At 35.8% G+C, this 22,194-nt stretch overlaps 3 protein-coding genes across 3 annotated transcripts; all 3 read left to right on the top strand.

The window, feature by feature from the left end:
• Positions 1-8,213: 8,213 nt before the first annotated feature.
• Positions 8,214-12,009, top strand: LOC120273761 (IST1-like protein). Its single transcript, XM_039280487.1, has 7 exons — positions 8,214-8,352; positions 8,435-8,567; positions 8,688-8,791; positions 8,862-9,033; positions 10,785-10,925; positions 11,034-11,119; positions 11,207-12,009. The coding sequence occupies exons 1-7, from the start codon at positions 8,255-8,257 to the stop codon at positions 11,850-11,852; spliced, it is 1,380 nt and encodes a 459-aa protein (XP_039136421.1). The 5' UTR covers positions 8,214-8,254; the 3' UTR covers positions 11,853-12,009.
• A 1,886-nt stretch (positions 12,010-13,895) lies between these two features.
• On the top strand, positions 13,896-14,483 carry LOC120263765 (auxin-responsive protein SAUR64-like). The gene has a single exon (XM_039271743.1). It carries the CDS (start codon positions 13,995-13,997, stop codon positions 14,370-14,372), a length of 378 nt encoding a protein of 125 aa, XP_039127677.1. The 5' UTR covers positions 13,896-13,994; the 3' UTR covers positions 14,373-14,483.
• Positions 14,484-16,594: 2,111 nt separating this feature from the next.
• Positions 16,595-17,233, top strand: LOC120264008 (auxin-responsive protein SAUR36-like). Its single transcript, XM_039272001.1, has one exon. It carries the CDS (start codon positions 16,710-16,712, stop codon positions 17,121-17,123), a length of 414 nt encoding a protein of 137 aa, XP_039127935.1. The 5' UTR covers positions 16,595-16,709; the 3' UTR covers positions 17,124-17,233.
• Positions 17,234-22,194: the final 4,961 nt, after the last annotated feature.

Raw genomic sequence — 22,194 nt, 5'->3', positions numbered from 1 at the left:
GTAAACTCGCGAGGGGTTATTGTGGTCTCACAATAACTGAGCCAAATTGCCTTGACCTTGATTAGCTCATTAGTCATGCATAATCTTGGGTTGACCTCAATAAACCCTAATCAGCTCACTGGGACTTGGGTGAGATTGCTTGGTTTTGGGTGACCTTATCATGACCGTACAAAGACTTGAACTTGTGTTGCCTTCGCAAGCTTGAAAGCTCTTTGCTTGCTTCTTGTATACTTGCTTAAGCCTTAACTAATAAACAAACAAAAGGATTAAAATAATAATTTTGTATGAATAAAATATTTTTGAAGTAATTATATGATTATCTTTTTAAAATATAAATTTATTTAATAATAATAATTATACCTAAAATTGTGGAAGGGGCCGGGCATATGTAAGAAAATTTTCATGTGCATGTGCGTGATTTCAAGTTTTCATTAGAGTATGTGTTGGGGAGTTCTATATGTTAATATAGAATTATTATTTTTTAAAAATGCTTGATGATAATTATTTTATTCTCATTTAATGATTGTTATTTATACATAAAATTATACAGCTTTGCTATTAAATATTCTGTATATTTATTGTTTGATACTGTTTAATACTATACATATAATAATAAGAGGTGTTGGATACAAATCTAATAATACAGTGAGACATCTTTAAATTTTGAATTAAAGATAATATGCTCTCTGTATATAAACCTTATAAAAATCCTAGCATAATAGATTCTAATCACCGGGTATGGGTTTTAGTCAATGATTTACTAGTCAACTGTTAGACATTAATGCGGACAGCTACTAATTCTTGCCTGTACCATGGTGCACTGCACTTCAGCAATGAGACTCATAAGTTTATTTATTTGTTTATTTATTTCATATGATATTATGTTTAGATAATATACAAATATATATAACTTTGATTGGCTTGGTGCAAATTCTTTGCATATAAATTGTTACACGTATGACGTACAACAGACAGTTACTGATTTCTAGCTTGGACGATAGTGCACGTTAATTTGCAACGGGCCGGTCCAGTGATGCTTAATTAAGTTATATATATATATATATATATATATATATATATCTAACTTTGATTGACTTGGTGCAATAAGGGCAAGAAGTACTCAATAAAACAACCTACAATCTTCTTTTCTTGGGTGGGAGTTGGGCCAAAGGTAATATTATTATTTTTTAAAAAAATTCTTCAATTATTATATTAGCTTTAAAACAAGATATTTATTCTTGTTTGATTTGTTTTTGTTTTTTCTCTTTTCTGTTGTTTTTTTTATTGTTGTGTTTGTTTTATGTATTTTTTTTCTTTTGTTGTTGTATGCTTCCGTTTGACTTTCCAAATAAATTCGTGATTTATTTATTTTTATAAAAAAACAAAATATTTATGTAGAATGTAGAATTGAAACTTAATAAAATTACATTATTAACTTTTAATAAAAATTTAAGTGTTTAAATTTTTTGGGAAAAATTATATTTTGTTATTTGTATGTGTTGCAGATGTATAACGCATACATATGCATATATACACACACACGCACACAAACACATTTATTATACATGTATAATAACACATACATGCATATACATGAATACAACAAATACATATGCATATACACATGCATGCATGCCATATCGTACATAACATGTACTTAACATTGGGTAAGTATCATTGGTGGCCACAAATGTTTCGTAAATATAACGCTGTGGCCACATACGTTTTTTTGTAACTATGTGGCTACAAAACTTGTCTCCGGTCACACTCATGGCCACAATTTCATATTTTGGGGCTGTTTCTAGCGAAGGTGTTGAGGTGGCGTCCGACGTGTATTATCTATTTTAAAAAAAAATTTAGGTGGCATTCCATCTCACCATCCTTTCTCTGCTCACTGCCACGTCAGCCAGCCATGTCAGCTGAGACCTTTACCTTTTCGTCCATCAACCCCAACCCCCATCTCATGTCCCGAAGATCACACTGACCTAAACCTAAACCCTCGTCCGAGCGCCCCTTGTCCGAGCGTCTCCATTTCTCCTCCTAATCTCATATTGCCTCTCCACGCCATCAGCCCTTCCTGTCCGGCGATCTTCACGGCATAGACTTCTAAACAGATCTAGCATCACCACGTGCAGAATCCCAGTAAAAGCACCAGTGAAGGTAGTAATTTAGGGATTTTAGGCTGATTTGTTGTGTATTTTATTTTTTTTAATTTGATTGTTGTTCTATATTAGTTTTTATGTTTTGTGGGCTTGTGTTTCCTTAATTTAAGGTTGGAACTCCCAGAAATAAATTAGTAGTTTTGGAGATGGAGATGAGAGTTTAATTTATTTTCCCTAAAGTGATTTTTTTATCTAAAAAGGCATGAGCTTTATGTGTTATGTTCTGGTTGTGTTGGTGAACTTACATTTTGGAAGGCAAGGTTGTCGTTGTTAGTCATAGTACTCACAAGGAAGATGATTTCTCTTTCTAATGCACTTGCCAATGCCCCCGATCCCCAACACCTCCTTGATGTAAGCCTCGATTCCTCTCAGCTACCTTCTGTTGATCTAAATGATGTTTTCTGTCTGTCTGCTTAAAATACTGTTTTTCAATGCATGATATTTTTTTTAGCTTACATCATGATAGATTGTATCATGATTTTTTCCTGTTTGATTGGTAAAAACCTCACCTTTTATGCTAGTATATTGGAAATTTTATTTAGCTTTAGTTGCTTCCTTTTTCATAAATTCAGAATTGCATCCTTAGAAATTGGTTTATATATTGTATGCTACTATTTTTGCGCTTCATGAACATGCTAAATGGTTGATATGAAAAATCTTTTTCTGTTGGATTTGGTTTGTGTATCCTTAACATCAGAGACGGAACCAGGACCTATTGATGGGGGGGCTAAAGGCAAAATATAGAAAAAAATTCCTTCATCGTAATAATTGAATAGGGAAAGTTTAGTCAATTAATTAGATCAAGTTAGTCACGAAATTTGTTTGACGGTATATATATATACACAGAGAGATTATTGCAAACTGATATGTGTTTTCCATTATAGCTTATATAATAATATATAGAAATACAAAATTGCATGGCCCTAGTTCCACTCCTTGAATAAATAATTAATTGGTACAACATCTGAATGAATATTACAAATGAAAAGCTCTCTCTCTCTCTCTCTCTCAAAAATAGCAAGGTGTTCTATATATCGAATGCATGTTAATTATCTTAGGCATGTTTCTTTTTCTCTTTTTTTTAGGGATTTTCTTTTCATTACAAAAGTTAACCCCTTTAAGTAGGTGATCATCTCCTTCAGTTCAACTTTCAACTTTTTAATGTAAATGCACCCCAGAAAAAAATATATAAAAAAAATAAGAAATTAATGAAGCCAACTCTCATGCATATATAATAATATCTCATTCTCTTATTTCATTCTTACAATCTCACTTATGTGATCATGTAAGGATGCCATAGTATATATATATATATATATATAAGCATACATATAATATATATATAGATATTGTTGGAGTGATTAAAGCCTGAAAGATGATGAAGCTGTTGAAGATCAGGTATTAGAGTTCAGGTTTTCAGGTTTTGCTGAAGATCAGAAGAAGGAAATGTTGTTGATGTTCTGCTGAAGAAGTTCTTTTGTTAATGTTTTTTTAATGTTTGATTAGTTAAGATAGTTATAATTTAGAGGGAGTTTTAAAGTTACAAATGGATGGCTAAGATTACATCATCTCAGGTTGTAGTTAAGTTCTAGGCAGTCTAAGTTGGTTGTGTTGAGTCAGCTTGTATTAACTTATGTTATCCTTATGAGTGTGTTAGGTGTGGTTATATATACATAAGTGAAAGGTTTTTCTATTTCTCTTGAAAATTCCTGAGAATTCTTTAATCACTGTTCATCTTCTTCATCCTTTTTCCTGAGATCAAGATAAACACACACACACACACACACACACACACACACACACACATATATAAACATGCATATATGATATATCCTATACTAACGTTGTCAGTCTGATCATGTAATCATGTTGTCCATGTTGTTGTGATCTCCTTAGTGCTCTTTTCCATAAAATATTCATATGAAGTAGCCGTGCAAGAGAGTAGAGATGATGGAAAAGCACAACCACCAGGAAAAGCATCAACTTCTCTTCTGCTTGGCAGCTGGAGGGGCTGAAAGGGATGAAGGGGCCGCTGGTTCAGGCAGCCGGATAAAAAGATCACTGGAGCTGAGAGGGGAGGGGGGGCTGAAGCCCCCGCTAGCCCCACCTTGGTTCCACCCGTGCTTAACATGGCTTATTTCTTTTCAATTGGTAATTGTATGATTTTACTGCAACTCATCCTGCTTGCATTTGGGATGGACGATGTTCATAATTATATGTTTGAATTTCCTTTTCAGTCAGTATATATATATATTAATGTGGCTTGTAGATGCTTAAAATAAGTTTTTTTTTCAATTGGTAATTATATGATTTTTCTGCAACTCATCCTGAAGGCATTTGGGATGGATCCTATTCATTATTACATATCTGAACTACTTTTTCCGTCAATATGCTTTTCCTTCTGTTTGATTTGGTTTGTAAATGCTTAACATAAGTTCTTTATTTCAATTAGTAATTATATGATTTGACCACAACTCATCTTGCCTGCATTTGGAATGGACCCTGCTCATTATTATATATCTGAACTGCTTCTTCAGTCAGTATGTGTTTGGGTGTTATGACAAGAATTCTTGTGATACTACTAATTTTCAATTAAAGAGGCAACATTTGCGTGTAGTTGGCATTCGGTGGTCCAATTTGCCGAGGAGGAGAATATCCCTTTGTGTGGAACACAATCTGCAGAAGTACTACTGGGCAGGGACACGAGACCTACTGGAGAATCTCTCCTTGAAATTGACTAACAAGTATGCAGCTTCTGCCATATCTTGTATAGTTTCATCTTTTTTGCAATCAATATCCGGAGTGGCCTTGGAATTATTATTTTTTATATTTTGTGATCCACATGCCAAATTAATATTTTTTTGTTTTTATTAGCAATTGAAATTGTATTAACATACATCAGGTATAGTATGGAAGAGGTGCTAAATAGTGGTGTGCCAGATGAACATATCTGCGGGTGTTGGAAGAGGACTTGTTCATAGAACCAGATACAGATGAAGGAAGATGGGCAGTGCTACACCCCAGACTTCTCTGGTGGGCCTAAAGTGCAGATCATAGGAGTGGGAGGAAACTTTGTTATAGACATGGTTGACAGATCATAGATGGGACTTGACAGGTTTGCCTTGCCTGCATGCAATCAGTGCTATTTATGGAAATAATCAGCAACCGAAAGATTATGTGCATGATTCCTATTTAGTTTCAACATATCTGCGGGTCTATGATCACTACAAAAACCCCACCAATAATGAAAAGATGTGGCCAAATGTAAATGATAGTACACAAGTGATCCCACCGCCAATTATGAGAAGAAAAAGGGGAAGGAAAGCAACAACAAGGAGAAAAGAACTTGAAGAGATAGAAAATGCCTTGAAGGCATCAAAATCCAATTCCATACCTTCTGGGTTAGGCAAACAAAAAATTAATAGGAAGGGGTTAAGCAAAGGCAGGTGTAGTGTATGCCATGCAATCGGCCATAACAAAAGGCATCATGAGAAAGTATGTATTTTGTTATTTAGTTCAGTTCAATTCAAATGCATTAGTTGAATGATTTTAAATATCATCATTTTTTTAAATCTGTTTTTTTATGATGTCAGGGGATTGAGAATGCACCTGAACCTGCACCTTCTAACGTTGGCCGAAAAAGACAGAAAATACCTCATGTAATTTTCTCATATATAACCTGTTAAATAATGGAAGCTAGTTTGTGTTGCATTAATTTATTTGCATCTTTGTTTGCTTCACAGAGAAGAAGCAATCAGGAAACCAATCTAGAAAATGTCTCAGTTGGTAGTACTGCAGCTGCCAATTCACCTAGTCAGCTCCCTGATCTCTTAGGCACCCAGCAGTCTCAGACAAGGCAACCAAGTCAAATTACCAACAAAGGACCAGTATTAAATGTTAGCATAAGCAAGTCTTCCCATGTTAGTGTGTCTAACATGGGAAATGTGATCAACTGCACAATGCCAACTCAATCTCCAATAAGAGATAGGGCTTCTTCCTTAGTCATGGATGGTGGAAAGGAAATGGAATGTTTTGATGATGGAAAACTCTGTTGATATTTTAATTATGAACTTTGTGAACTAGTAGTAACATTTTATTTTGAGTCAATGTCCTTTGGATATGTTATGAAGTTTCTTTTAAGCACTGTCAGTTATGTATTTTGTTGGATTTGTTATGATGAACTTTGTTGTAAGCACTGGATTTTGAGTCAATGTCCTTTGGATTTTGAGTCAATGATGAACTTTGTTGTCAGCAGATTTATATTCCCAGGTTATGTATTTTATTCCTAGGTTTCAACATATTTGTATTCCAAGTTTTATTTGTATTCCCAGGTTCTACCAAATTATTATTAGATTTCAGCATATTTGTATTCCCAGGTTTGACCAAATTATTACCAGATTTCAGCATATTTGTATTCCCAGGTTTATTTGTATTCCTAGGTTTTACCCAGGTTTATTTGTATTCCCAAGTTTTACCAAATTATTACCAGATTTCAGCATATTTGTATTCCCAAGTTTGACCCAAGTTTAATTGTATTCCTAGGTTTTACCAAATTATTACCAGATTACAGTAAATCTATTTGCAGATTTTAGTAACCCATGATGCAAATGTTTTTACATACAAGTCTGCAGACTTATATTGTGCAATTTTCTTAAATTGTAAATTGGTATTGTCAGTGCAAACATGTATTTTTTGCAATCAATTATGTAAATTCTTATGAAGTAAATTGGTACAGTAAAAAATTTCTCATGTGAAGAATGACAGAAAAAGCAAGATCAAATCCATGAGTGAAATAATAATTCAAAACAATCTCACAATATCTCACAATAACACAAATGAAGTAAACTAACAATCTAACAAGTATTCATTCAAAATAAGGTTAAATGTCAATCTCACAATCACTTCACAAGCCTTATAAACCTACAAGCTCTCTGTGCTAAACTCCATTACAGACATTCTCACAATCCTTCTAAACCTACAAGCTCTCCGTGCTAAACTCCATTACAGACAATCTCACAAGCCTTCTAAACCTACAAATCAAGATCAAACCCATGAGTGATGCCCTAGTGTGTGGGCCGAGTAATGCTCGAGAATGGCCGGAGTAGCACATAAATCTTGCCGGAGCGATGCCCTAGTGTGCCGGAGCGATGCCCGAGTAGTTCATACTGGGCGAGAACAAGGTGGGTCGTCTAGCCGGAGGGAATGTTGCCCTAGCCCTAGCCCTAGCCCTAATTTGATGTACAAAACGGTAGGGATGGTTCTCTGCTAACATGGATGGCTGACGTGGCAGTGAGCAGAGAAAGGATGGTGAGGTGGAATGCCACCTAAGATCTTTTTTAAAATAGATAATACACATCGGATGCCACCTCAGCACCTTCGCCGGAAACAACCCCAAACATGAAATTGTGGTCCTGAGTGTGACCGGAGACAAGTTTTGTGGCCACATCATTACAAAAAAAACGTATGTGGCCACAACGTTATATTTACGAAACATTTATGGCCACCAGTGATACTTACCCACTTAACATTTCCACAAAAGGAGAAGTTTTCATGGTGTTATACTTGTTTCTAAAAATGGACCATCAAACATTAAGCCCAGTAAATTTTGGCCCAAATAATTCGTTTGCTAAGTAGCACTTTAATTTCTTTTTTCATATATGTGCACAAAATTTGGTTCTTCACAATATTAGAAAAAAAAAATAAATTCAAATAAAAAAAATAAAAAAGCAGCATAATATAAATATAATATATATATATCTTAATGATTATTTTGGGGGGCCCAAACTCATCCTTAGCCTATAAGAAACCCCCTTTCGGCCCAAATTCAAATCCCAAGAACCCGGATCAGGTCACTCTCCCAACGTCTCTCTCCACTCCTCTTCCGACAAGAAACAGCTACATTCACTATAACCCAGACGCGAAGCAGAGACCTCTTTCGCTCACCTACCGGTAACGAAACCCTCTCATTCAAAAAGGACAAAAATCTTCAAGTGGGCCCCGTAAAGAGACCTTTTTTCTCAGTTACCGTTGCAAAGCTCACTCTTCATCGCTTCTCTCGTTCTTCTTCTTCTTCTTCTTCTTCTTCTTCTTCGATGTCTCTAGGGCACAAATCCCCTTCAGAGACCTTGAAGAATCTGGTAATGGGGGCTGGTTTTGCGGTGCTTCGCAAGGGTTTCAACCCCTCCAAATGGTAATGTTCTTCTTCTCTTCTTCTAATTGTTCTGTCTCTTTGATCGTGTTTCTGTGGGTGTTCACTGGAGGAACAATGGCAGCAAGACGGAGGCGAAGATGGCGATCGCGAGGATCAAGCTATTGAGGAACAAGAGGGAGGTTCAGGTTCGTCAGATGCGCCGCGACATTGCCATGTTGCTTGAGTCTCGACAGGAGGACACCGCCAGAATCCGGGTATTGAGAGAGAGAGAGAGAGAGAGAGAGAGAGAGAGAGAGAGAGATAAAATGAAAATTTCTTTTTTGTTTGTGGAATTCGATTCGTTGATTGATTGAGTGAGTGGAATGGTTTTGCAGGTTGAGCATGTGATCCGGGAACAGAATGTTTTGGCTGCCAATGAGATCATTGAGCTCTTTTGTGAGTTAGTTGTGTCACGGATTTCGATCATTGCGAAACAAAGGTTCGTTCTTGATTCTCGAATTGCTTTGTGTTTGTGAATGAGAATGTTGGTGTTAGCCTTTTGTTTTCAGGGACTGTCCGGCGGATTTGAGAGAAGGGATCTCGAGCTTGTTATATGCAGCGCCGAGGTGCTCTGAAATTCCAGAGCTTTCTCGAATCCGTGATGTTTTTGAGAAGAAGTATGGGAAGGATTTTGTATCAGCTGCAGTTGATTTGCGTCCAAATGCTGGTGTTAATAATATGGTGAGTACACACTTTTTTGTGATTGAGAATGTTTACTTTGATATTATCACAAGATTTTCACATTTTTATGTATCCCGTTTGAGTTTCAGAGCTAACTTAAGCCTCATCCATGAGATCATTGAAATTTGGCATGTGAAAGATGTTAAGTATATACAATTCTGTGATTGAGAAAATTTACATTTTTATCACCATATTTGAAGTTGATAGATTCCCATTCTATGTTTTTCACATTTTTATGTAGCCCGTTTGAGTTTCAGAACATAACTTAAGCCTCAGCTATGTGATCATTGAAATTTGGCATTTGAAAGATGTCAAGTATATACAATTCTGTGATTGAGAAAATTGACTTTGTTATTACCATATTTGAACTTAATAGATTCCCATTCTATGACTTCCACTTCCGTATGTATGACATTTGAGTTTCAGAGCCAACTTAGAAGCCTTATCCATGAGATCATTGAGACTTTGCATTAGCCCGATGTTATACATTAGCTGTTTGACATGGCTCGTGATATTTTCATTGGTAGTGTTTATTAGATTTTATATTTGCATTAGTGGCCCTTATTAAATGGTTGGGTTATGATAATTCAAACTTAGAAGCCTTATCATGAGATCATTGAGACTTTGCATTAGCCCGATGATATACATTAGTTGTTTGGCATGGCTCGTGATATTTTCATTGGTGGTGTTTATTAGATTTTATATTTGCATTAGTGGCCCTTATTAAATGGTTGGGTTATGATAATTCAAACGAAGGCCAATGTACCAAAACCCTCAAGGTTATTAGTATGATCCCCACTTGAACTATATAAGCCCGTTACACTATTAGTTTTTATCCAATGTTGGACTATTATCTCACTCTATTATTCCAACATCCCCTCAAGTTTAATTGGTTACATGTTCAGTTGTAACTTATCATTTTTGTCTTGGACTTGTACTTCAAGGTTTGGAACCTTAGAGGCCCTTTTTTTTTTTGCTTGGGCTTGTGTTCCTTTTACTTGGCTTTAATTTAGAGGTCCTTTTATTAACACTAGGGAGTTTTTTTTTACCAGTCCTTGGATCTTTTCTTTGGGGTGTTAAGCTTAATGGGCTTCGATACCATGTTAGAGTTTATATTTGCATTAGTGGGCCTTACTAAATGGTTGGGCTATGATAATTCAAATGAAGGTCAACATACCAAAAACCTCAAGGTTATTTGTGTGACCCCACTTGAAATATATAAGCCTATTACATTTCTATTCAATGTGGGACTATTATCTCACTCTATCGTTCCACTAGTGTTGAGTGCCATGAAAGAGAGAGAGAGAGAGAGAGAGAGCACCCAATCAATAAAGTAAATGTAACTAGTGCCACTATGCACTAGTATTTTGGCCTTCATATTATTAACTTAGCAAGATTCTAGTTAAGAGACTAGAACATGGTGATCATTATGTGCTACATGTTTTTCCTATAAAAATACATGTAGCTCTATATTTGAAGTTGGAATACTGCATATAATACAATTTATAGTTTATGTTAAAATTTTGTTTGTCTGAAAGTTAATCTATTGGATGAATCATATTGAGTTTGGAGTCTTGTTCTGAAGTTTGTTCCTGAAAAGCCGAAAGCTTGAAAATGTGCACCATGAGAGGTAGCTAGTTGGTTTAGTGATTCTCACATCCTTTTTAAGATCGTTTTGCTTTTGAGATTTGGTATATTGGAAAAGATCATAAATTACTGCAAATACCTGACATTTACTCTTGCTATTGAAGCTGATTGAGAAGTTATCTGTCCGAAAACCTTCTGGTGAAAAGAAGCTGAATATCATGAAGGAAATAGCAAAGGAATTTCTGGTTGAATGGGATGCAACAGAATCTGAGAAGGAGCTACTTAAACCTCCAGAAGAACACCTGGTATGTTTCAGTTCATTCCATCTCTTTTGTGACCTCTTCCTTCCGCATATATATATATATATATATATATGACGATTATTGCTCTCGATGGTTTTTTCATCATCACAGGAAGGGCCCAAATCATTTGTTAGTGCCAGTAGCATGCCTGTGAATTCTGTTCCTTTCCGACAAGGTGTTCAACCAAGTGAGCTTAGGTTTGTTTTCCTCCTATTCCTTCTGAATGTTCAATGAAGATCAATTTGTCCATCTAAAAGTTGTTTATAATTTTGTTATGGGTCAAGGTCATTTAACGATGAGAGCTCGGGAATGCAATTCAAGGACACAGCTTCAGCTGTTCAAGCAGCTGCAGACTGTGCACAGAAGGCGGCATCTGCCGCACAGGCTGCTGCTTATCTGGCCCAACAGAGTTCTAAATTTGATCAAGCAAGAACTTTTGGGACCCAAGCTCCAAATTTCAGCAAATTTAACAGTTCAGATGTTTTACAAACTCAACCTTCATATTCTACTCAGAACTTTGAGCCAAATAGTCCTTCAAAAAATCAACCCAATTTTGCTGACAGAGTGTCCAATTCTCAGAGTTTTAATAACTCCAATTTTACTCCCAAGAAGACTGATAGAAGTTCTAGCTACACTGTGCCCAAGAAGCATTCAGACATAAACTTTGACGACTCTGATGGATTAGAGTCAGAATCTGACAATGAAGATGGGCTTGGAACGTATTCCAGAAGAAGTGCTCCCCCTCCAGATCGAGATCCTCCAGTGCCACCTTCTTACATTTCTCCTTCAGAAGACAAGACTGATGCTGGTGAACTGCCAGGCACGAATAATATTAACTCATTTTCTCGTGTTCATCCAAAGTTGCCGGATTATGATGTTCTTGCTGCCCGCTTTGAAGCACTCAAACGGCATAGAAATTCAACAGGATGAAATCAAGTAGTCTACTATTTTGCATTTACATGTATTTTTGGCAATATATTTTCTTTTCTGTTCAGGAATCTTACTTACAATGTGGTGGCTATATTCAATATTTGGTTATCAATAAATAGTCAATCATGACTAATTAATTATAATAATATGTTCATGATGATCGGTTTTTTATTATGTGCATACAGATCTTCAGATGCGGAAATCGTACTTACTGGAATTACAGCAAACATTTATGTTAATTGGCAGTCTGGATAAACATTTCAGAAGCATCACATATTGAAAATTCCACTGGTAGGAAGTTAATCACATGGAGATTGTCCATTCAATGCACTCAACCATTGTTCTTCCCTTTTCCTTTCTTTGCCACATAATTGCCAATATTTCAGTTGTACAGCTGGGAAAAGAAGCAATGCACTGGATTGAATTGCCAGGCATCATAAACTTTATCATTTTCCTTTTTTATTGGAGATCAACAACACACGCAAGTTGTTGATTGTCTTAATATTGATATCACTATCTACAGAACTCCTTTGCATGCAAGAAAGGAACTGCTGTCTTGGTGAAGAGCAACAAAACATTTAAATCAAGAGCCTACCAATGCGCTATCTCAGTACAATTCAGGACAAGTTTTGGTACAATAAGACTTGTCTTGCTTTGACCAATCTATTAACAGATAATTACCAATTAAATGAGTAAAAGCAGCACGCGTATTTAGTTCGGATTTAAGTTTTTTTTTTAAAATTTTATTTTTACATATTTACACGGAGCAGAGAGAGTCGAACCTCTAATTTTTCGCATAGGAATTTTACCGTTAACACGGAGCAAAGAGAGTCGAACCTCTAATTTTTCGCATAGGAATTAAATATTTTACCGTTAACACGGAGCAGAGAGAGTCGAACCTCTAATTTTTTGCATAGGAATTAAATATTTTACCGTTCAACTATTGCGGCTATAACTGTTGAATTTAAGTCTAAGTGATGAATGTAGAGCCTGATTTATACCTAATGGTGGCATGGAATTTTCCAATATTGAACTACGATGGAAGAAGGGGGAAATTTGGGGGGTGTCTCTTGATGACTATCCTAATTGTATGTAAAAATTACAGTATTTCGTGCAATTTTCTCTGATTTTCCTGACAAAGTGTGTTTTAATTGTACTTCAAGGAGTAGGTAAAATGGCCGAATATTTTTAAATCCCTATGTTTTTAGTGTAAATTGTTCTTTTATTTCTCTTATTTGGCTCTCATTAATTGTATTGATTTGAAACAAGCATACATTAACTTATTCCAAAAAAAAAAAGCATACATTAACTGTAGTAAATTGAACAAAAAATCTTAATCTTGTGATAAGAGAGACACTAATAATGATCCAAACACTAATAAAGACAAACGACGATCTTTTTTTAATTTTTTGATAAAAGAGACAAGTACGTCTCACAAGGGGGTGTCAAAAGATAAGCAGGTGTGGTGGTGCATCAGTTATGGTGGCTTAACAACCCTTTAAAAATTTATTAACTGGGTCAAACGTCATATAGGGTGATTAGAGTCTTACCATATGCATAATATGTACAATACTGTGATAGTATTGCTGACCCCAGGGATTCAAACTTAGGTTTGCTCATTCATCATTTTATAACATTCCACTACACCAAATAGTAGTTGTTACGATCTCACATATTATATATTGTATAGATGTGAACCAAACATTTATGATATATTAGGCTTGCTCAATTCAACCATAAAGTTTTTAGCTGATAGGAAAAGAAATGCAGACTTGGGTTGGGTACAACGCGGTACCAATAAGGACCTCTAAATAGATAGAATCAAATTATAAAAACGGCATGGAGGAGATTTACAAGCATCTATTGTCAGATCAATGAGCTGGACCAGCAAGTTAAGTGGATTTCTGAGAACAAAAGTGAGGATATGCTTAGCTAACCCATTTGGTGCATTCATGCATGTTCCACCCACCACAAAAGCAATGGCCCAACCAAATGTAAGCATGCAATTCCCACAGTTAACTCTTCATCTACTGATGCACATGGCTTGCCCCCCCACCCTTACAACCTCTTCTATATAAACTAACACATGGCCATGAAAACCACAAAACACAGAAAATTTTACAAGCTTGAGTTTAGTAAAAGATGGCAAGAAAATGGCAGATTTCTGCAGCTCTTGGAAAGAGGAGGATATCTTCCGATAGCGATGCATGTACTAGTAGTTCATCGGTTGCCGACAAAGGCCATTTCATTGTGTACACATTGGAAGGGAAGAGGTTTATGGTTCCATTGTCATACCTTGAGAGTAGTGTTTTTAAGGAGCTTTTTAGGATGTCTGAAGAGGAGTTTGGTTTGCCAAGTGATGGACCAATTACATTGCCTTGTGATTCAGTGTTTATGGAGTATTTGTTGTCTTTGTTGAGGAGAAGAGTGTCTAAAGATGTGGAGAAGGCTTTGTTCCAATCTGCCTGTTCTTTGGGTTCTGTTGGACATTCTCAACATGTTGCTGTTTGCAGCTTCTAAATTTTTTATTTTATTTTTATTTTTTAAATGAGATTTGAGCTTGTGATCTCATGACAATTCTCAATTGTTGTATACTTTTAAAAAAAATTATTTGATTTCTTCCTAATGGGAAAAAATTAATGGAATTGTTTCTCTTAATTGTTTTTTTATTGAAGCTAACATTTTTTTTTTTGACAAACTATAACACTTGATCATTGTTGTAGGGGAAAGTTTAACTTTTAACCACTTTTTTGAGCCACTCATTCGAGAGGGAAAGAAGTTACTACTCTTCTATTATGGAGTTAGTACACTAACTGTTATATTTATTCAATTTAACTTAAATTTTAATTTAGCTTAGAATATTGATTTTTTTATTTAGGGAAAAAAAATTTCATAGAATTTTTTCTCTTAGTTATTTCTTTTGAATGGAGTACTACACACTACACAGAGCAATTATAAAAACTGATTAATATGTTCAATTTTATACCATTAATTAATGTATACAAAATGTGATTTTAATCCAAATCACAAATTAAGTTAGAAAAAAAGGAATTCCTATACGCTTCTCAAAGCTCCAGACACAAGCTGCAATCCCTAGTGTCAACTATCAAACGAAGCCTTGATTTCTAGTGATAAAACCCTTAACGTTGTACCCAAGCAAAGTTAATATCTCAACCAGTTTCAATGTCACTTGGCCGTCGCTTGCAAATTTTTTTTTTCCTATTTGGGCCATACTTCACTATTGATTGATTTTGATGTATTCTATTGTATTAGTAATTTAAGTATTTTAATTTTTAGTGTTCTTCCCAATTTATATAGCTTATAATTGATTTTTATTTTTTTAAATAAAGATAACAGTTAAGTTCAATCAAAGAAGTGAATGAAGGTAATTCACGCATGAAAAACACACAATCATATGCAAATATATCAACCTATTAAGTATAGAAGAGTTGGAAAGACATTGAAAGTTGCACCAATTAAAATATCTTTAAGACTCTTTAGGAATTTATCATTTTGGGCGAGTTAATATGAGAGGTAAAGAAGATGTGCCATATGCATCTAAGATAATCTATAGAGGGCTATAACGTTGTAATGGTAAATCACTCTGCCATGCAATTCTGAAAGTGCGAAGAATATAGCTCTTTCCACAGGAAACCTACGGTAGGATATAATGAATAGTAAATAAATAATGCTCTATGGTTTGGAACTCAATAAACATTTCATAAACAGTACTAAATATAATACATGAGTTCAGAGTTACGACCCTAAATTTCCAGTTCAAACAATTCAAAGAAGTATAAGTGATAAATTATTAAAAAAAAATACAAAATGAATGCATAAATATATTCAAGTTGTAAACTATTTCTGATAAAGAACATATGGAACAACATATTTGAGGCAATGGTTTATCTTTGCTGAAACTTGTCTACTAGCCTTACAGCATAGCCCTTAATTAGAACCTTATATATATATATATATATAGATACAGAGTTGTAGAAGCCTTCTTAAAACAAGGTTTTATATTGTTTTGAAATAATAAGTAGGTGTGGGAATGTGTCTATTCAAAGGATTTGCAATAGATTTCATGAAAAAGAAACAGAGTTAAAGATGAGATCAAAAGATGCCAATGAGCTGGTGGATATTGATAAGCCATTTACATCACAACCAAGCTCAACCCCACACGCTATGGAGAAGCAACTCTTCATTGCAATATCAAGTACTTTTTCAGCAATATCTTCTTGTGGGCCTTCCTTGTTTTAACATTGATATTTATGTTTCTTTGTTTCCACATAGATTATCTGAACAAGTGAATCAGAAGCAAAAACAAAAGCAAACATCTTTCATTTGCTGTTAATTTATTTTTAGTGTTAAGAAACTGATTACATTGAGAACAACCAATTCTAAGAGTGCATGAATGTGACATTGAGTGCACTTTCAGTGAAACAGGTTGGTTTTGGATCAAAATGTGACAACATATCTCTTTGATGATAAACATCAAGATTTGAATCTGTTGAATTATGGTTGATTTACAAAGGCAAAACTACTAAACTGATGATATTATGGTTAATCGGGCCGACATGACATTTAAGTGTCAAGAAGGGAAGGAGGAAATGCAATGCTAACCACAAGCACATCTGGTCCACTCTTCATGTGCCAATAGCAACACTGAATCGAAAAATGTTACTTTCCTTGTTCTCTAATTTATGGACACAGAACATGGCTTTGCTCTAATTAGCAATGGAGGAGGCCATAATCTTACTAAAGTATATAAGTATATTGTTGCCATTGATCTTGCAGACGAAACAACCACAATTTACATATACAAGAAGCTTTGATTCTCATTGACATCAGTGAGACATGGCAAGGAAGTTGCTGAAGGTTCCATCCCTTAAGAGAATGATCTCTTCACCAAGAGCTGATAGACACTCCGACTTCAATGAATGCAGTACATCATCTGTTGCAGAGAAGGGCCATTTCTTTGTTTACACATCGGAAGGGAAGCGATTCATGGTTCCTTTGGCATATCTTACCAATAATATCTTCAAGGAGCTCTTGAAGATATCCGAAGAAGAATTTGGGTTGCCCGGTGATGGCCCTATCACATTGCCCTGTGATGCTGCATCGATGGAGTATGTGCTTGCCATGCTAAGAAGAGGAGTATCTGAAGAGGTGGAGAGGGCATTGCTTTGCTCCATTTTCATCTCTTGCCAATCCACATGCTCTGCTCTTGCTGTGGAAAATACTCCTCAATTCACAGTTTGCAGCTGCTGATTCATTAAATTTTCAGATTCTTAATGTACTCTCACAAATACTCCCCTGTATATTCTATACAATTTTGTGATGCCTCAAATTTATTACAAATACACATGATTTCTCTCTAACCTTGCCAATTCCAATTTTTTTTTACTCAAATAATTTTAGACTTAAAACTCAAGGAACTATAGTTTTAGAGGAAACCAATGGAGCTATTGCTTTTTGGCAGAAATTATGAACTGCTCAATGTAATAGTATTTTCTTCAGATTGCAAATTGTTCGAAAAAAAAATCTATCTCATGTCTGTTTCATTGTATTGTGACATAAATATTCAGTCACTTAATTACCAAATAAAATAACATAAAATAAAAACAAAATCTTCAATAAAAACCAAATACAGTTCATAAGCAGTGGAACCGGGACATGTGATGAGCGTTCAGAATTCTTAGACCATGGAGAGTAGCCATTGCTTAACTCCTAATGTAAACACTAATCACAGCTGTTCATGTTCTTCATTTTCCATCTACACTTGTAGTGATTCGTTTATACATTTCATGTGGTTTTGTTCAAACATGGAAGGACCAGATGAATAAATTGCTCAAAAACGAGTTAATCTCTATTAATGAAAACTCTTCCGTAGTGCCTGGGGTTTGAGCTTTATTTGAAGCATATGGGTTGTCTTTAACTCTTCTGAGCTTGTCAGTTTCCACCAGCTCATCTTGTTAGAACCATAACACTACATTTTCTTTAGTACTTCACTAGTTGCAGCGCTCCTATTAATGGACATGTTTTAATTATAGTCCTGATCTCTTAATTGACACAGTGTGGATCAAGCCATTGACGTCTGACATGAAGACATTTTAAAGTAAAACTGTTTGGCGAAAACACTAGTAATGTAAAGAGAAATGAAACAGTGGCTAGCTGCTATAGAAAACTCTGAAAAAGTTTAGCACCTAAATATATATATATATATTTTAAAAAATGGATAAACCACGAACAACATAGCAAAAACCTAAATATTGTGTAAGCAGAGATTTTTTTTATAATAGTATAATCTTTTTCAATATGATGATGAACTTATCATCATATCCGTGGGAGTCATTGAGGATATGAGGATTATTAAACTCATACTTTACCTCTTTGAATGCATCTCAGGTCTCTCGATAAATTCTCATAAGACTTATATGTACTCTACTAGAGTGGGGGCAATTACAGGAAATTTCTCTTGCTTAGGTCTGGGATGTTCTTCTGGTTCATTGCCCTTGACCTGTCTCCGTGTCCCCATATTTGGTAGGCATCCTTGGTGTCAAGATTGGGAGAAAGTCATTATGTGAATAAGATCAAAGCTAATCTCGTGGAAAACTAAGCTCCTGTCTCAAGGTGGTAGACTTATGTTACGACTTAACTTAGTATTCACGACCATTCAACATATTGGATGTCTCTCTTTAAACTTCAGAGTTAGGTCATGAAAACTATTGAGCATATCCATAGAGATTTTCTATGTTGTGGAATAGATATAGATAAACTTGGATATCACTTAGTCATTTGGAAAAGATTTTGCCGACTAAGAAAGCAATGTGGTTGGGGTATTTTAAACATGGCTGACTTTAATATTGCTCTCCTTGATAAGTGGTGGTGGAAGATTTTAATCAAAATAGATTGGTGTGGATATAAAGTTATTTAGTTCAATCACTACCCCAAAGGTGCACCTTTGAAATCTACATCAAAAATTTCCCAAGGGTACACCGTTCTTCTAAAATGGTATCATGAGTTGTCTCAACACCACCTTTATATGGTGGGACTGTTGGGTGGAGGATTATGCACCAATGTTCCTATGGCTGGACACTGTTAGTAACACTCAATTCCCAATAGGCTTTGTCATTAACCTAATTCACTCCTTCCTTGCTATCCTCCCAGTTGTTAAGCCTTCTTTGCTGAAGATATTTGGGCGGATTTCCTGTGCCCAACTAGATAACAGAGATTGTAAGAGATGGTCCTCAATTTTTTTTTTAATAAAAGTGGATAAACCACTACTTTATTAAAAAAGAGAACATAAGGAAAGGTACAAAATAAGAAAGAAAAAGAAACACAGATTATAAAAGAAAGAACAACAATCTCTCGATTGCCACTTGCGTTGTTTGCCATGACGTGGTTGAATCGATAGACTATCTTTTAATTTAGTGTTCTTTCATGGAATATATTTGGGATTTCTTTGGCCACTTCTTCTACTGAATGGCCAAACTCCATGGTAGAGTTATGGGGGCCTTATAGAGCCCAGCTTAGGGGCCATCTCAACACAACTTGAGATTTTTTGGCCAAAGCTATTATATAGTATATCTTGTTATTAAACGTTGAGTGCAATTTTAATTTTGCATTGCTCCCGCCAAGTACGATTGTCTTGAGAATCACTCATGTGTGTTTGTTGTGGATGTCTGCAGCTGTAGAGCTAAAAAGTGCCAAGCTGGAGATTTTGATCACTTTAACAAAGCATAGCTTTTACTTTCTAGGGTCTCGAGGAGGGGATATGAGTGATCCTAGAGAAGATGTGATGACCAACCAGGGATCCAACTAGTGTCACCACTTTTGCTCATTGAGGGGGCTTGTAGTTGAGGATTCTATTTTATTCTTTCCAGATGCCCCTACTTGGTGTCTTCTTTCTCACTCACATCTAGTGGACCTTTTTTCTATACTCTGCACTTTGCTCTATCTCCTAGTGTCTCTATTTTATTATACTCTGCACTCTTTATTTTCTTTTATCAAATCTATGTGGTTTATCACAAAAGAAGGGGTATAATCCTTTAACTACAAAATCTTAGTAATATGTAGTACATTAATACATTTGTTCGAGTACTTATCAAGTTATAATGTGCTTTAGCTGTATAATATCCAACCCATGTCATGGATTTTTTAGGCTTATTGTAAATCACAAGGTTGTTAATTGAATTGGTGATCAAGGCAATAACAACAACATGTTATATTTGAGATATGGAAAGACATGGTAACATTTTCCTATAGAGAAATAACAACATATTCAACGAATGTCTCCTCTCATTCATTATGATTTTATTTAAAATTGACCATGCATTCCTTTTTTTGATTTTGTGTCACCTATGTTTGAAAAGACGTAAGTTGGGACTATCAAATGTAGCCTTGACTTCTTATGGTGCTATCCTAGTTTTGGTGGGAGCTCTCCTCTAATTGAAGACCGGATCAATGATCCCCTTTTTTTTTTTTTGGAGAGTAAGAGCAAGAAGCTAAGAAAACAAAAAGAAAGCAACAAAAAACAGAGTTAGAAGAAGAGGTTTTTGGCTAGGCAGAGCTCGAGAAGCCATCTTGGACAGTTCGAACCCCTGGAGAAAAGGAGTGTTGAGGATTAAGTTTGCCAAAAAAAGCAAGCTTATCAGTAATGTTGTTATCTTCCCGAGGAATGGAGAAAAGAGCGATATCGGGGAAGGACTTGAGAAGATTCTTGAGCTTCTGAGCTTCAGTGTTGAATTTCCAAGCAATGCAAGGATGATGGTTCTCAATCAGATTGATAATCCCAGGGCAATCACAACAAATCCGAGAGGGAGTCCAGTGGCGCTCCAAGCAAGCTTCCAAGGCCAGAGCCATAGCATCCAATTCGGCAGCCAGGGGAGAAGGATGGACATCACCCAGAGATCCTGCGATCAAGATTTGACCATTAGAAGTGAGAATAATAAACCCCAACCCAGAAATGTTTGTTCCTGAAGACCAAGAGGCATCAGTAAAAATAGTAATCGATAGGGAGGTGGTAAGAGGAGATTGACTTAGAGAACTCCCTGTAGATCTTGGCAGAGGCAAAGAAAAAATCAGAGCAAATAGAAGTAGCTCTGGCCGCGAGGGTATCAAATCTGGGTTGCAGCTTCTTAAAAATGACATTACACCTTTCTTTCCATGTGAGCCAAGCCAGAGAAGCAATAAGAGCTCTGGCCTAAGCACAACTAGATCTAGAGAATTTTTAGAAAGTCAGCTAAGGCCCAGAGGAGAGGAAAGTGGGATCATTAGCAATAAGGCCAATGGAATGAAGGATAGAGATCCAAGAGCCAGCCATCTTGGAGCAAGACCAAATAATATGATCAGCAGTTTCCTCTTCAAGTCCGCAAAAAGGGCATAAGCTGAAAGGGCCAATATTTAACCTGTAAAGCAGAGCACTAGTAGAAAGCTTCCCATGTATCAATTTCCAAATAAAGAACTTAACCCTCAGAATAGCACAAAGTTTCCATATTTGGTTCCGGCCATCCCAAGGGTTGGAACACATAGCATTAGAACTGATGGTGTCATATACCGAGGCAGCAAGAATTGTTTTATGAGTTGGAGATGCCCAAATCCAAAGAGGATTAACAGCGTGATCAATCGCAAATCTTTGAGGCACCTCCAAGTTTAAATTGTTACCAAAAGTTAAGTTAAGAAGAGTAGCATTAATGCTATCATTGACAAAGAAGTCAAAGAAGTGGAAATTTGAGAGGTCTAAATCCATATCAATGAAGGTGGGTTTATGATTAATTGGAAGATTAAGAAGACAGGGGTCCCTCAACCAATCCACACAAGAAGGATGGACAGATTTAATTGAAAGATTATGCTTGAGAAAATCAGCAGAGTTACAAATTGATTTATAAAACCAGGAAGAACCAGGGATAGACTCATTGATCCAAGGGTGCCAATTCTTATATTTATCTTTGAAAATATCCACCCAAAGTTTGTTATCTGAATTAAGAATAGCGAAAATGTTTTTAGCCATAATAGAGTGTGAGACTAATCTGAGGTTTCTAATTCCAAATCCTCCCTTAGGCTTGCTTTGGGTAGTAAGAGACCAACCCACAGAATGGAAGCCGTTACCAATGCCCTTCCTACCCTAGAGGAAGTCCCGAACCATCTTAGAGATCGAGTCCAAAATGGAAAGAGGAATGTTCATGACTGAAAAGAAATAATTGGGAATGGCAAATATTGTGTTGTTAAGCAAGACAACGCGGCCAACAGTGGAAATGATAGAATGGTTCCAAGAATGAATTGCAGAGTTGACACGAGAAGGAAGAAAATTGAGTTGATTAATAGGAAGTGTTTTGGGGGA

Source organism: Dioscorea cayenensis, chromosome 1 (genome assembly GCF_009730915.1).
Source record: "Dioscorea cayenensis subsp. rotundata cultivar TDr96_F1 chromosome 1, TDr96_F1_v2_PseudoChromosome.rev07_lg8_w22 25.fasta, whole genome shotgun sequence".
Classification (NCBI taxonomy): Eukaryota; Viridiplantae; Streptophyta; class Magnoliopsida; order Dioscoreales; family Dioscoreaceae; genus Dioscorea; species Dioscorea cayenensis.
This window is presented reverse-complemented; position numbering and strand designations above follow the sequence as displayed.

Excerpts from the sequence above, each read along its gene's own strand:
- LOC120273761 (XM_039280487.1), top strand. The coding sequence starts at position 8,255 with ATGTCTCTAGGGCACAAATCCCCTTCAGAGACCTTGAAGAATCTGGTA. Across the intron at positions 9,034-10,784 it reads ATGCTGGTGTTAATAATATG|CTGATTGAGAAGTTATCTGT; the intron begins GTGAGTACACAC and ends TTGCTATTGAAG. Across the intron at positions 10,926-11,033 it reads AACCTCCAGAAGAACACCTG|GAAGGGCCCAAATCATTTGT; the intron begins GTATGTTTCAGT and ends TCATCATCACAG.
- LOC120263765 (XM_039271743.1), top strand. The coding sequence starts at position 13,995 with ATGGCAAGAAAATGGCAGATTTCTGCAGCTCTTGGAAAGAGGAGGATA.
- LOC120264008 (XM_039272001.1), top strand. The coding sequence starts at position 16,710 with ATGGCAAGGAAGTTGCTGAAGGTTCCATCCCTTAAGAGAATGATCTCT.